Genomic DNA, 15419 nt, shown 5'->3' with positions numbered 1-15419 from the left:
TCAGTGGTCGGTTGCAGGTAGTACGCCCCAGTACAGGCGTACCGGAGCCTGCCCAGAGCACCAGGTACTGTTCCGGTACGGTGCTCCGGAGGAACCACCCACCCGCCCGAGCTCCTTACCTGTCCTTTAAGCCTTTGGTGCTTCCACACATGGCGCGTACCGTGCCTGTGCGATGCTCCGCTGAGCAGCTGGAACGTCGCGGAGGCTTGCGGAGGCGTCGCAGGCAGGTATGATGCATATGTATGCTGCGCGTGTGTGCGCGCGTAACACACACGTCCATGTGGGTGATGCCAGGCCCGTTCCAACCGTACCGGTTGGAACGGGATCCGGAACCCACCACTGCAGTAGATGGGAAAGCATGCCTGACTTTAACAACTCTTATGAAATACAACCAGATCCCTGATCATAGATCTGAAATCCCTGCAGCGATTCATCACCCACATTTGAACCGCATAGCACATCTGATACCAGAGCTTGATCCTCAGGCTCAGATAGTCTTGTTCCTAGGGAGAGGTATTTTACGAGTCCACAAAATGAGAGCTTGGATCAATGGTTTCCACAATTCCCCCTACACTCCAAAATTAGATCTAGGGTGGGACATTATAAGAGATGTCTTTAGGAGGCATGCACAAACCAATCTCCACTAGCAGCATGCTAACAAGCACATTGGAGAATAGACATCCTTCTATCTTTCAGCCATGCCACAACCAACTCCTCTTAAAGGAACTACCACACATTACCCATTTGCCTTGTCCTTTCATAGACTCCTTTAGTGACAACCTTGCCTGTGACAGCGACCAAGGTCTTTTGAGGTGCACAATCTTTCAAAAGACAGAAGATGGTAATCAGGTGGCAGCATCTACTGAGGACAAACTCCCTTTAGAAAAGACAGGGCAGGGATTAGTCAAAAAAGATAGTGACATCCAAGTCACCTCTCTTCCCTTCAAACCACAGAGAAGACACCTACCTAACAATAGAGAACAAGTGCTGAAGCACTTCTCCTCTCTTAAACATAATTTTCAAAGAAAACCAGACATGGGAGGCCACTTCTTTTCCTTTATAGGGAAAAATCTTTGAGAATGGTCATGCAGAAATAGCTCCCTCTCTCAAAGACTATGGGGAGTGCTGGTACCTACCACTATTTAGGGTATATCACCCTAAAAAGCCAGGTCAGATTAGAGTAATATTTTACTCTAGTGGCAAATTTGAAGATCTTTCCTTAAATGATGTTCTCCTGTCAGGTCCAGAGACCTCAATAACAAACTTCTAGGAGTGCTCTTGTGATTTCACAGAGACTGTTGCCTTCGCAGCTGACATTCAACAAATGTCCCGTTGCTTCTTTGTCAGAAAAGAACACAGAAATGTCTTAAGATTTCTTTGGTTCAGGGACAACGATCCCCCCAAAGACATCATAGAATACTGTATGAAAGTATACATCTTTGGCAACAGCCCTTTCTCTGCAGTCGCTATCTATGGGCTCAGACATTCTGCCAAAGGTGAGACAGAGTATGGCTCTGATGCCAGACAATTCATAGAAAAGGACTTCTATGTAGATGATAGTTTAAAACTGATGCCTTCAAACGAGTCTGCATTTAGTCTCCCCAAAAGAGCACAGGAAATGCTTGCCTGTTCAAATCTCAGGCTTCATAAAATTGCTTCAAACAGTAAAAAAGTTACTTTTTTTACGTTAAAGACTAACGATCTAAGAGACTTAGATTGAGGGACAGATTCTCTATCAGTCCAATGCAGTCTTGGTCTTCTTGGGACTTGAGAACTGATTCCTTTACCTTCCAAGTAAGTACAGAAGAAAAACCTTTCACTCGTAGAGGTGTCTTGCCTGCAATAAATAGTTTGTATGATCCATTAGGATTTGCAGCCTCCATCACAATTCAAGGCAAAGCATTACTCAGAGACTTAACCTGCAAAACATGATTGGGATGTTCCACTTCCTCCTGAAAAAAGGAACTCCTGGGCAGAATGGAATAATTCCTTAACAACTTTATCTGATCTTCGGGTTGCATGCCCTATATCCCCCTGTATCCTCTACCCTAACCCTCTACAGAGGTACAAAGCCAGAAATTCTGTATATTTTCTGATGCTTCTATCAAAGCCATAGCTGCTGTTGCCTACTTAAAAACAATAGATACTAAAGCACACTGCCACAGAGGACTCGTTATGGGCAAAGCAAAACTGGCTCCATATCCTGAACTTACTATACCCAGACTAGAACTTTGTGCTGCAGTATTAGCTGTTGAGATAACTGAACTTATTTAATCAGAAATGGATATTGAACTTTAAAATATCGAATTCTACACCGACAGGTAGTGCTAGGCTACACCTACAATGAGGCCAGATGCGTTTACGTCTATGTTAACAAGAGTGCTAAGAATTAGGAGATCTAGCTGCCCTACACAGTGGCACTATATACCTACTGATCACAACTCCACAGATCACGCTACAAGAGCTGTTGCTACAAGTCACCTTAAAGATGCTACCTGGTTTCAAGGCCTGGGTTCTTGTGCAACACATACCAGACTGTTCCTCAAGTTGATACATTCAACCTGGTAGATGCAGACTCAGATACTAAAGTCTGTCCTACAGTTCTTACATTTTGGACAGTGGCCTCAGAGGCTTGACTTGAATCACATAGATTTTGCAGAACGACTGGAATTCAGTCGTTCAGGCTGTTACTTGCCTGACTCATATTGCCCAGTCATTTAAAGGAGCCACACACAGCAACTTCAAAGGCTGGTACTGTACCATTGCCAAAACATCTGTTCGGTAATAGAATGTCAGCAATCTCAAAATATCATCATTTGTACTGTGCAGTATGTAACTTATGCATGAGAAATTGACTGTATGCTAAAAAAAAAAGATGTATTTCTAGAGACAGCTCCCAGAGGAAACTAGAACCGTTTCTTGATCAAAATGGCCTATTGAGAGTAGGTGGCCACCTTAAGGAAGCAAAGCCAGAAACGGAGGAAAAAACCCTCTGATAGTTCTTGGCAATCATCACATATTTTCTGATTGTGCTACACTATCACCATCAAGTCAAACATCAAGGCTGACTATTTTACAGAAGGAGCTATAAAAACTGCTGGTTTGTGGATAGTTGGAGGTAAAAGATGTGTGAGTAGGGTAATCTTCAGGCATCACCTGTCACAAGCTCCGTGGTGGGTTGCAAATGCAGAAGATGGCCGATCTTCCAGCCGACAGACTCAGTGCAAATCCTCCTTTCACTAATGTGTGTTTCACTTGACATCTTTGGCCCCTGGTCCGTGACTATATGTCACACTAGAGCAGGGTCTGCAACCTTAAAGAGTCAGAGCCATTTGGACCTGTTTTCCACAGAAAACAAAACACTGGACTCCATAAAACCTGGGTGGGTGTGGCCAACTCGACATCACATGACCCCCCTACCTGCGCCTACCCAACTGGTCATTAGGGCAGAGAATCCTTGTTAAAAAACACTAAGAGCCAAAAAACCCTTTTGACATCTGTCTCTGTTATCTTTCTCCCCCCCTCTTTGTGTCTGTCTCTCTCCCCCTCTGTCTCCCCCCTCTCTCCTTGTATCTCCCCCTTTGTGTCTGTCTCCCTCTCCCGTCTGTTCCCCTATCTCACACCCATCTGTATCTCTCTGTCTCTCTCCCACTCTATATATCTGTCTCTCTCCCTCTCTATCTCTGTCTCTCTCTCTTTCCCCTCTGTATCTGTCTCTGCCTAACTCTCTCCCTATCTCTGTGTCTATCTTTCCCTATCTCCCCTCTCTCTCTATCTCCCCCTTCTATGTCTCTCTGTGTGTGTATCTCTTGTCCTGACTCTGTGCTTCCTCTCTCTCTCTCTTGGAAAGCCCAACGAGCTGTGCTTGGGGTTCTTCGCTATTCCTTTCTTCTTTTTGTAAATCCAGGCTGGCTGAGGAATGAGTGCAAGCCAGGGCAGAGGCATCCCTTCTCCCCCCTCCTCTTGTGTGCACCTTCCCAGCCCCACCACAGCTTGCCAGGGGTCCTGTGTAGTGGGGACAGAGCGGGTCATGTAGGGGTCATAGCTGGCTCTATAGGCAAAGGAGGAAATACAAATCTTAGGTGTTTGAGCTAATTTTGACCTTTTCTTTGTTGCTTATCTGAGTTTCTGTCTTCACCCAGTCTTTCTGAATGGAGGACCAAATCTGCATTTCTAAAAGCTGGTTTCTGCTAGGGGCAAGGAAATAGGCTGGTTTCTGCCTCCCTTCAGATTTTTTAAATTTCTCTTTAAGGGAAATATTTTATCCTGCCTTTTAATATTTCCAAAAATATTTCATTCTTCTAGGGCGGAGGGGGGGGCTTCCTACAGGTCCATTATTATCTGCAATATCAGAAATGTCAGCAATGGACAGATGTCCAAAAGATGTTAAATCTGATGCAGAAATACTAGAACCAGAAATGCTGTATAATTATATTATAAATATTGGAAGGTTTCAATGATTAGAATGATTTTGTAATTATAGAAATAGCTTGAAATGTTGCAAAATGTAAAGCAAAAGGCTTGTTGCCTCAAATTTTAGGCTTCCTTATTAACATTTTAAAAGGTGATATTAATATTTTTAACATGGCAGTCCAAGCCTCTTCTCTATCTACAAGAAAACATGTTTTTCTTTTAGCCAAGGTCATTTCTTTTGGTATGTCAGAACCTGCGTCTTCAGCAACCACACAATAGGAAGAGTATTCTGAAAGTCCTTGAGTACACTTGCAACTTTCAAGAAAGATACTAACCTAGCTAGGAAAAAGTAATATAACCCGTAAATTCATCACTTGTAGAATACTTTCTAGAAGCAAAGGTTTCTATTATTCAAACTTTGAATGCAATCAATGTATTTTGTTTGCTCATTTACTTACTGACATATATATACTGGAAGTTATGTATCATTTGTTTCTGTACCCTATAAAAAGACTTGAACTCTCCCTCCCCCCAATAAATGCTTTTTGCTTTGCCTGAATTACTTGGTGATTCTTATTTTCAGGAGGCAAAGAAGCCCTTTTGCAAAGGTAAAAGTGTTTTCTCTCCCAAATTCAGGGAATTGATCTTCAATTCTGTGCACAATTGGGATGCCTCAATTTTGAGGCAGCACTGGGACTAAATGTTGATATGGGATAGGTTATAGAAGAGATACTTAACCTTCATAAAGGGTGAATTTATCAAATTTGTTTTTACTTTTTGTGATTAAGATTGGAAGTCAATACAATACAATACAATAGCAGAGTTAGAAGGGACCTTGGAGGTCTTCTAGTCCAACCCCCTGCCTAGGCAGGAAACCCTATACCGTTTCAGACAAATGGCTATCCAACATCTTCTTAAAGACTTCCAGTGTTGGGGCATTCACAACTTCTGGAGGCAAGCTGTTCCACTGATTAATTAAGTTCTAACTGTCAGGAAGTTTATCCTCAGTTCTAAGTTGCTTCTCTCCTTGATTAGTTTCCACCCATTGCTTCTTGTTCTACCCTCAGGTGCCTTGGAAAATAGTTTGACTCCCTCTTCTTTGTGGCAACCCCTGAGATATTGGAACACTGCTATCATGTCTCCCCTAATCCTTCTTTCTATTAAACTAAACATACCCAGTTCCTGCAACCGTTCTTCATATGTTTTCGTCTCCAGTCCCCTAATCATCTTTGTGCTCTTCTCTGCACTCTTTCTAGAGTCTCCAGATCTTTTCTACATCGTGGTGACCAAAACTGAATGCAGTATTCCAAGTGTGGCCTTACCAAGGCATTATAAAGTGGTATTAACACTTCACGTGATCTTGATTCTATCCCTCTGTTGATGCAGCCTAGAACTGTGTTGGCTTTTTTGGCAGCTGCTGCACACTGCTGGCTCATATTTAAATGGTTGTCCACTAGAACTCCAAGATCCCTCTCACAGTTACTATTGAGCAAGGTACCACCTATACTGTACCTGTGCATTCCATTTTTGTTGCCTAAATGTAGAACCTTACTCTTTTTGCCATTGAATATCATTTTATTAGATAGTGCCCAATGTTCAAGTTTGTCAAGATCCTTCTGTATCTTAAGCCTATCTTCTGGAGTGTTGGCTGTTCCTGCCAGCTTGGTGTCATCTGCATATTTGATGAGTTCCCCATTTATTCCCTCATCCAAATCATTGATGAAGATGTTGAAGAGTACTGGGTCCAAAACAGAGCCTTGAGGTACTCCACTGCATACCTCCCTCCATGTAGATGCAGTTCCATTGAGGACTACACGTTGAGTGCGGTTGGTCAGGCAGTTACGAATCCATCTGGTGGTGATGCTGTCCAACCCACATTCTTCTACTTTATCTAGTAGTAGGTTATGGTTTACCTTATCAAATGCTTTACTGAAGTCCAAGTAACTATAGTCATTTCTATATTTTATATACCAGTATATATTTTTCTTTTTCTTACTTTCTTCTTTGCACTTTTTATTCTTTTTCTTTTTAAAAACTGATTTGTTTTGTGATCTACCAGGAGAAAATGCTGGTGGCATCCCATTTTTGTGAAGGAAGACAGGCTAATTAGAATATATTACCCATTGTAGACCATCTTTTTCTCAGAAGCTAGACTTTCATCTATTGCCTTGTTGAAACTGATTAAAATGCCTGAAATCACTTTGTTTGAGATGGATGAATATATAAATTTGACAAAGACATAAATAAAATGGAGTTCTCCTGCATGGCATTTAGGAATTGATTAGCTGATGCCCTGAATGCATATATTGAGTAATGAATAGCTTTTTTCTTATATTGAATCCCCCCCCCCCCGATACTCCTTTGTAAATTTGAAACTTTTCTTCTTCCTTTGAAACTTTTATGGTTTCAGTGATGTAAGCTACCAGTGTCAAATTTGGCAGCATGCAACTAAAATAAATTGAGGGCATTGGAATTTTCTGCTTTATGCATAATGAATAAATAGAAGATAAAATTGTAATTAATGTTGCAAACAAGAAACTTCCTTCACTATAAATATCTTAATGTGAAATATAAACAAATAATTTAGATAAATTTAATAACAGATTATCCAGTAATTTAGATAAACTGCAGGTAGACAAGTTAAACATTTATTACTACCTATCTACATTTCTTGACATGACACGCTGGAATGGAAGATGAGCATGATCAGGTATCAGCCATGTCTTTATAATAAATCTACAATATACAATTATAAAAACTGTAGAGAAATACTATTAGATAAGCCATTATTAGCTACAATATTCTGGATTATTGTAAAGGAAGTATCTTTTTCAATATGTAATTTCCAAATAGAAAAACTATTTTTCTTTTTTTTTTCTCCCTCTAAATTTTGGGAGTCTTTCTTTACCCTAAATTTTGAGAGATTATTTATCGGGAGAATTCGTATGCTTGTCAAGTTTTACCACACTAAATGGAAAATATCCAACTGTATTCATCCGGCCTCCCCGGAATTATTTTTTCTGAAAAACTGAACAACAGTTGTATTTTTAATATTTAGTATTTTTAGCTGATCTAATATAGGCACGGCCTTAATATGGGTTTTTTGGTCAATGCAGGTGCCTTCGTTTTCATTCGTGCTCAAGCTTGCTCTCCTACTAGAGGCTCAGCTCATAAATCTTGCTCGGAAGGAGCCTAGGGAAATGCTGAGCGTGACTTCGGATAACGGCCAAACGAGCTCAATCTTTCAAATAAACCTCGTTATCTTCATTGCGCTACCAACCCCGCCCAAGGGAGAAGGGAGCTCTCCAGGAGAAAGCGCGCGCTTACAAGCGGGACAGCCTATTGGCTGATGCCTTTGTCCAAGGGCGTATCGGAGTGGCTTTTGTCTCCTTTGGACTTCGGCTCAGTACGTAACCGCTTGTTCATCCGCGGCTGCTTAAACCAGAAATGTGATAGGTTCCTTCCGGACGTCAATTAAACGATTCGCTCCTCCTCATACTTTTTAAAACGCAACTCGTCGCTCGGACGGGAAAGATGATTGGCTTTCGAAACTATCATTCAGTAGTAACGTAAGAAAGCAATGGCGGACGGTTGTTGGCTCAGTCGGTACTTCAGGAAAGGAGGTGTGTCTCGCACTGCCACGGAAGGCGGGCCCTTTGGCGTTTCCTTTGTGTGTGTGCTGCGAGCGCGCCTGAGGAGGAGTAGAAATCGCAGACGCCATTTTGTACGTTTCCTTTCCCCACCCCCTTTCCCCGTTCTCTGCCGGTGGATCTGGGCCGACCTGTCCCACGACGAAGATTGCCTCGTAGCGTCTGTCGATTTTTATCCGGCGGCAGCTGCCCCCTACCGGCGGCAGCAGCAGCGAGGAGGAGGAGGCGTGTGACGGCCGCGGCTCCGGCATGGAAAACTCGCAGCTTTGTAAGCTGTTCATTGGCGGCCTGAATGTGCAGACGACGGAAGCTGGGCTGCGGGAATACTTCGAGGCCTACGGGACCCTAACCGACTGTGTGGTTGTGCTCAACCCGCAAACCAAGCGCTCCCGATGCTTCGGTTTTGTCACATACTCGGCTGTGGAAGAAGCCGATGCCGCCATGGCTGCCTCGCCGCACGCTGTCGACGGCAACGTGGTGGAGCTGAAGCGGGCCGTTTCCCGCGAGGATTCCGCCCGGCCCGGCGCCCACGCGAAAGTGAAGAAACTCTTCGTCGGAGGCCTCAAGGGGGACTTGGCGGAGAACGACCTAGTGGAGCACTTCAGTCAGTTCGGCCCTGTGGAGAAGGCCGAGATCATCTCCAACAAGCAGAGCGGCAAGAAGCGGGGCTTCGGCTTCGTCTACTTTCAGAACCACGACGCCGCTGACAAGGCGGCCGTGGTCAAATTTCACCCCATCCAGGGCCACCGGGTGGAGGTCAAGAAGGCCGTGCCGAGAGAAGACATCCAAGCAGGAGGCGGCGGCTCTTCCAGGTCGAATTGGGGTGGACGGGGAAGAGGAAGGGGCGGAGGTGCCGGCAACCGGGACCACAACGGTCTCTCCAAAGGAGGCGGCGGCGGCGGCTATAACAGTTACGGAGGCTACGGAGGAGGAGGCGGCGGCGGTGGCGGAGGCTACGGCTCGTACGGTGGCGGCTCTTACGGCGGAGGTGGCAGCGGCGGCGACTATGGCAATGGGTACGGCGGCTTCGGCAGCTACAGCCAGCACCAGTCGTCCTACGGCCCTATGAAGAGCGGCGGTGCGGGTGGCGGCGGTGGCGGCAGCTGGGGCCCCCGCAGTAACAGTGGACCATACAGAGGCGGTTATGGCGGGGGAGGTTATGGAGGCGGCTCTTTCTAAGCGGGAATTCCCACCGATCCTTCTGGGGGACGTTAGTTTTGTCTGCATGGAGTATGCTCTCCGTTTGTACCGGGCCAGGCCAGGCTTTCAATACTTCCCCTACACTTCGCCTAAAGGCACCTTCATACAAAAGGTTCCAGTGATGCGAAGCAGATCTCGAATGTTCCTGGTGGGGTCGCTCTGCTGCCTGTGTCACTTTCTTGAAGATGTACTGGGTCTTTTCACACAACGATTTTGTGTTAGTCATTGATGGACTCTATTTTTTTATTGCTTGGACATTAGGCGTTTTTTATACTAGGAACAAAATATTGTTTTAATTTTGGTTTATTTGGGGTTGGGAGGGAAAGTCATGATTCTGAAGTAAAACTTGGGAGGGAAAGGGAATTAACTTTGTAAGGACTTGGAATATCTACACATTTTTTTCTACAATGATTCCATCGCTGTAAAAGGGGTTAAATCGTTTTTACATTTTTATTTTTTAAATAAATCATTGTGTTCATTGACCTTTACATGTCTTTTTTCCTAGGGTTCATTCCTTATATTTCAAACAAAAGTTTTTTAAGTCAGTAAAACTTACTGATGCTTGAATAGCTAAGTGTGTTAAAAAAAGATTGCTTTATTTCAAGTAAAGAGCTCAGCTCTTGCTGCCTCACTACATTGGTTTTCTTACTGCTAAAGAGTTTGTGCCAGTTTTTGAAATATGTTGGTGGATGAAGTTGGTTAAAATACCTTATTCTACATCCACAGTTTTGCAGTTGGGCATTTGCCTTGCAAACACAGTTGGTCTGTTCTTTTATATAGGGAGTTATTCATAAAAATGTTCTAACACATTTAAAGCATGTGCTTTTTAATATATACATGTTCAAAATGTCAGATTTCTTAGTTTCACATTGTGTTATTTATTGGCTTGTCTGTAACAATCCATTTTTAAAGGGGAGAATGATTTCCCTTATAAATATTTTGTTTGCATAGTGAAGTCATTTCAATTGGATACTATCTTAATTGTTCTTATTAAAAAAGCCAAGTATTAAATAGAGTGCCATCTACTGGCAGACTAGTTGACTTTTGTGTAAGTTATTAAAACAAATTGGCTCTCAGAATTGTAGACCATTAGATCTTTAGAATGCAAGGATTAAATTAACATGCCAATAAAATATATTGGCTGAAATGAAATACTAAAATATGAAAAAGTAAAATTATTGATTGACCAATTTAAGTATTCAATTTTTAAAATTTGTGCTCAGTGAACAATGAGCCAGTAACTTAGGCCAATTGTAAATCAAAATTTTTGTAGTCTTCTTGATGTATTTGTAGCCCTTTCACATAGTAGAATTAACGTTTGTTGTTCTATTAACAATGTTCTAGACAGAAACTGATTTCCTGAATAGAAATATAGAATAGTTATGAATATTGCAAATAAAAAATTGAATTCTTCACATGCTTCAGTGAGTATGTATGAAATGATTAAAATATTGACTTTTTATTAGGATTTCAACCAAAGTATTTTACTTGAGCTGCTTTATATTTCAACATTTGCTAAATCAAAATTTTACATAGAACTAAGGTGTTAAAGTCAAAACTAGGTTATATTTAAAAGTTTATTTGACCCAATATATTTTATTAAATAAGGTTTGATAGTTTTTAATACGTGATAGTTACAGTTGAAGTTAGGAGCTAGCTACTGAATGTCCTGATGTGTCTTTGAATACACATTTTAGTGTCATTTACTCAGGAAGGTCAGTTACATTAAATTGAAACAACAATAAATTGGCTTTCTTTATTTGATGCTCTACACTTTTTATGTGTACAATTATCCATTTGACTTCTACAGCAAATATTTGTTCAGTGTGATGTGGAAATTCGTAACATTATCTGCATCTTGTTCTACGTAAGCCTTAACAAAGTTCCAATTCAGTTAGAACTGTACACATACTTTAACCATCAATATGTTCAATTTTCTAGATTTAACAAAATATGAAAAATTTTATTGGCTTGAGAAGTTATGCTCTACAAAAAATCTTGGGTTAAAGCGGTTTGAAGCAAATTGGAAACGAGTAGGTGGCTTAACCATGTTGAATAAAAACTATTCTGGTTCTTTAATTTCATTAAATTTTAGTGATTTACTGGTGCATTTATCTTTTGGGGAAGATAAGGTACTACCGAAGTCAGATCTCTGGGACTGTTATTGCCTAGAATAAAAACTGGCTTCTAATAACTATTTGTAGCTATAATTTGTATAGTAAAAACCTTATTTCTGATTTTTCAGGCCCTTAAAAATGCTTTATTCTAGTCTTTATATAAAGGTAGGTTGATTATGCTAAAATTAAGTGTAAAAATCCAGTGAAAAATTAACACCATTGTCTTGGAAATACACGTGTGATAGGTTGCATCATTTTATCTTCAGCATTAGAGTTTACATTACTTTTACACCTGGGGTATATTTACCTAAAAGAACACACAGCTTTCAATGATGTATATGAATACTCTCCCCATAAGGAGTAAATTAAGCTGTATTAACAGATTTGCTAAAGATAATGCAATGATGTTCTTAGAAATTGTTATGTGCAGACCTTTGCAAGCTACCTTTTTGGACATAAAATTTAATTGCTGTTTGTAATGCTTTTCTGTTTTCCAAAAGCACATCATGGTGATAAAACACTGTTTGTTATAATAGTAAAAACAGTTGTATATTGCCTGTAATGCTGTCCTCTCATATGACCTTTCAAATCTTCTGTGAGGTAATAATCTCATATAATGAACTACTAATTTAACACAGTGATTCTTAAATAACAGGTGCTATACACCCACATGGTTGATTACTAGCAGAAAAAACTTTTGAGCCCTGAATGTATAATATTTACCTATATATTTGGAAATATGTACACAATTCAATCATACTGTTCATTACTGTTTGGTTAGGTCAGACTATCTGGTTTGTTCTAGTTTTCGTATGACAGGCAGAATTTGCCAAATTTTATACATTATAAGTTGCTCTTGGGTATTGCAAAGATTAACAGTAAAAAGTTTTAACAAAGCAAAATTCCTCTATTTGAAACTTCAATGATGTATTTTATTGCATATATTCTAATTATATAAATCTACCTTTTGTATTGGACGCAAGAAGCTGACTACCCTAATACTTTCTACTTTATGAAAGAATGAGTTAACGGAACATTGAAGACCAACATTTGGCATTGACATGTCTAAGAATTGTAGCTAACTTAAAACGTTTTTTTAGTATGTGAGCAGTATCATAGAATCCAATGACACTTCAGTTAATTCATTTTGCAAGTGTTTCAGGCTAAGCTGCTGTATGCTGTTCATGTATGGCAGTGTTCACTGAAATGAGGTCTGTCTTTATTGATCATAAATTTGAACTGTTCTTTTGAAAAATAAGCCTGGTGATATTGAAATAAATTTGCCAATCAACCTTAATAATTCTATTTCTAGGCCTGTGACTGTTAATGTCTACCTGGTGAATTAAGAACAGTACTATGTTTTCTTTATTATGTTTGCTTTCTCTGTATTTTATTTTAAAGCTATGTTGAGAGAATATGCAAATCTTTTCACAATTTTGTACTCCAGATGTTGTGGACTTAAGCTCCAGTGATATCCCAGAGCCAAAGTCCAACATATCTGAAGGCAGAATTTTAGGTAAGCGTGGACTGCAAGCATAATTAAACTATAAAGATACCAGATTGAGATGCCTTATATGTCTAAATTATACGAGTCTTTATAAACTGACCATAATGTTTCTGCAGTTTTGGACACTTGTCTGTATTAGTAGACTGGTCAGCCATAGAAGTACTACTTTCTTCTAGTTTGAAACCCCAAATTTGTAATCTGCATGTCTGTAGGCATGGGGGAGAGAGAGAAAGAGAGAGAGAGAGAGACAGACAGACAGACAGACAGACAGACAGACAGACAGACAGACAGACAGCATGTTTCCTACCCAATGACTTATGCAGAAAAAGTTTTTATTAACAGTACATTGTGACACATTTCATACAAGATGATGTAATTTCAACATCCTGTCATGGCATCCTGAAAGAAAGGTACAATTTAAGTTCAGAAATTACATGAAAAATCCTATTTAAAACTTATCTATGCATTATGTAATGTGAAGTTGTATTTTTGAACTCTTTTTATTATGTGTAATTAGCTTTTAGTATTTTTTGACATTTTAATTTCAGATCTAACAACCTGATGGCCTCAGAGAGCATTCACAAGACTGGCAAGTTTAATTGCTCAAAATCCTATGAGTTCTTGTATGAGTGTTATAGTTTTGAATTAAATGCTTCTTCTCAGAGGCTTGGTGAAATAGTCTGGTGCTTGTTTATATAGTTGCATTCTAAAATTCATTCTAAAATTCAGGCATCCTTTGGTCACATTGTATGTTTCAATGAATCCTTAAGTGAAAAGTGACACAGCTTCTAAATAGTACAAACAAATTTATGTAAATGTGAAGACATATCAATGAAGAAAATTGAAGCCCAAAAAGTTCAGTAATAAATTATTTGAAGTATATATGGAAATAACCATGAAATGTAAGAAAAAAAAGGTTTTCAAATTGCCCTTGGATATTACTTAAATTCAGTGTGGGGAGATATGCTCTTAATATTTCTAAGGGAAAATGCTTCTGCAAGGGAGTGAAAAATTCCAAAAGCCATTACAGAGACTTAAATGCAGTGACATCTGTTTGTAAAGAGTGTTCCACGAAAGTCAAGATGATTGCAGTAGGCCCATCAAAGCTCAGTATAAATGCTGCATGTGTTGTAAAGCATTAAGGTATGGGTTCATTTGTGTTGTGACTGTGACCTGGACTTTTAATGTGTTTTATATTCTCCCCTCCATCCTCTGGCACTGCATCTTAACTGGCTACCAAGGACATTTTTATTAGATTTTTAATCTGCTTTTTAATTTTTTTTTTTACTTTATAAGAACTCAAGGCAGTGAGCATACCTCTAATACTCTTTGCTCCTATTTTCCCACAACCCTGAGAGGTTGATTGGTCGGACAAAGTGACTGACCCAAAGTCACCCCAGCTGGCTTTCATGCCTAAAGTGAGAGTAGAATGTAGTCTCCTGGTTTCTTGAAGTTATTTCTGCCAAAGGAAGGTGTTAGAGTATTGTCTGAAAGAATGTCCAAACCTTTGCATCTGACATACTATTAATATTCTAAATACAGTATTAATGCCTTCCAATTTGCAGAATGCTTTGTTTAACTCTACTTCATAGAGCAGGGGTGACAAACTGACGGCCCCGTGGGCCTGATGCATGACGTGCAGGCCATGCCCACCCCAGCTCTGTGAATGGGAAAATCATCACAAAACGTCATGTGATAGCAACGTGATGCTGCGAGTTTCACACCTGTGTCATAGAAGTGTCAGCCTCTTAAGGATCACTGAAACAATTATGATGGTGCCTAAACTTTCGCCTGCAACTATATAGAATAATTTAAAGTTATTTCGTTCAGTATCAAAGTGATGTATATGGAATCTAAACCTGCAGGTAATGGGCATAAAGGAAGCAATATGGCCAATCTGAGGTTTCTGTAAAGGAATTCATTTAAATTGTTTTTACTAAAGATATAAATGTATTATAAAACTTACTAGATTGTATAAACGCAACTCATTACACAGGATGGTTATTGACGAGTCTTCAACTATTTATACTAAATGCTGTGCTGGTATAACAATTATTTTTAGTGCTACATAATTTAACTATTCTAATGTTAGACGTTAGTATAACCAGACAATATTTATTTATATCCTGTCTATTATTTTTATAAGCATCTCAAGGCAGTGAATATATCCAACACATCTTCCTCCACCTTCCTTCAATAGCCGTGTGAGGTGGTTTGGGCTGAGAGAGTATGACTGGCCCAAGTCACCCAACTGGCTTCCATAGCTAAGGCAGAATTAGAACTCGGTGTCTCCTGCTTTTCAGTTTGTTTCTTAACCATTAGGCCAAACTGGCTGAATATGAGGACAATTTCAGTAAATCTTGATTTCAATTGTCTATCAGTAGTAAGGATATAGTTTAAAAATTCAATATTACACAGAAAAACGAGTAAATCAATATGACCTATAGCCTGTTCTACTTTATAGATTTTATTATATGCTTGTATGGACCAAACTCCACTGGCAGCTCAGTATTTCTTCATCTGTAATCTGAC

The 15419-nt window shown here is 40.0% G+C and overlaps 1 protein-coding gene across 1 annotated transcript; it reads left to right on the top strand.

Annotated features, from left to right (window-relative positions):
* The first annotated feature begins 7763 nt into the window (after positions 1-7763).
* On the top strand, positions 7764-9746 carry HNRNPA0 (heterogeneous nuclear ribonucleoprotein A0). Its single transcript, XM_081935280.1, has one exon. The coding sequence runs from the start codon at positions 8313-8315 to the stop codon at positions 9240-9242; it is 930 nt and encodes a 309-aa protein (XP_081791406.1). The 5' UTR covers positions 7764-8312; the 3' UTR covers positions 9243-9746.
* Positions 9747-15419: the final 5673 nt, after the last annotated feature.

This window comes from Natrix helvetica (genome assembly GCF_964273705.1).
Source record: "Natrix helvetica genome assembly, chromosome: 1".
In the NCBI taxonomy this organism is placed as follows: domain Eukaryota; kingdom Metazoa; phylum Chordata; class Lepidosauria; order Squamata; family Natricidae; genus Natrix; species Natrix helvetica.
Note: the sequence above shows the minus strand (reverse complement) of the source record. Positions and strands in the feature narration are given on the sequence as shown.

Bases quoted from the DNA above. Each gene is read 5' to 3' on its own strand.
- HNRNPA0 (XM_081935280.1), top strand. From the start codon at position 8,313: ATGGAAAACTCGCAGCTTTGTAAGCTGTTCATTGGCGGCCTGAATGTG.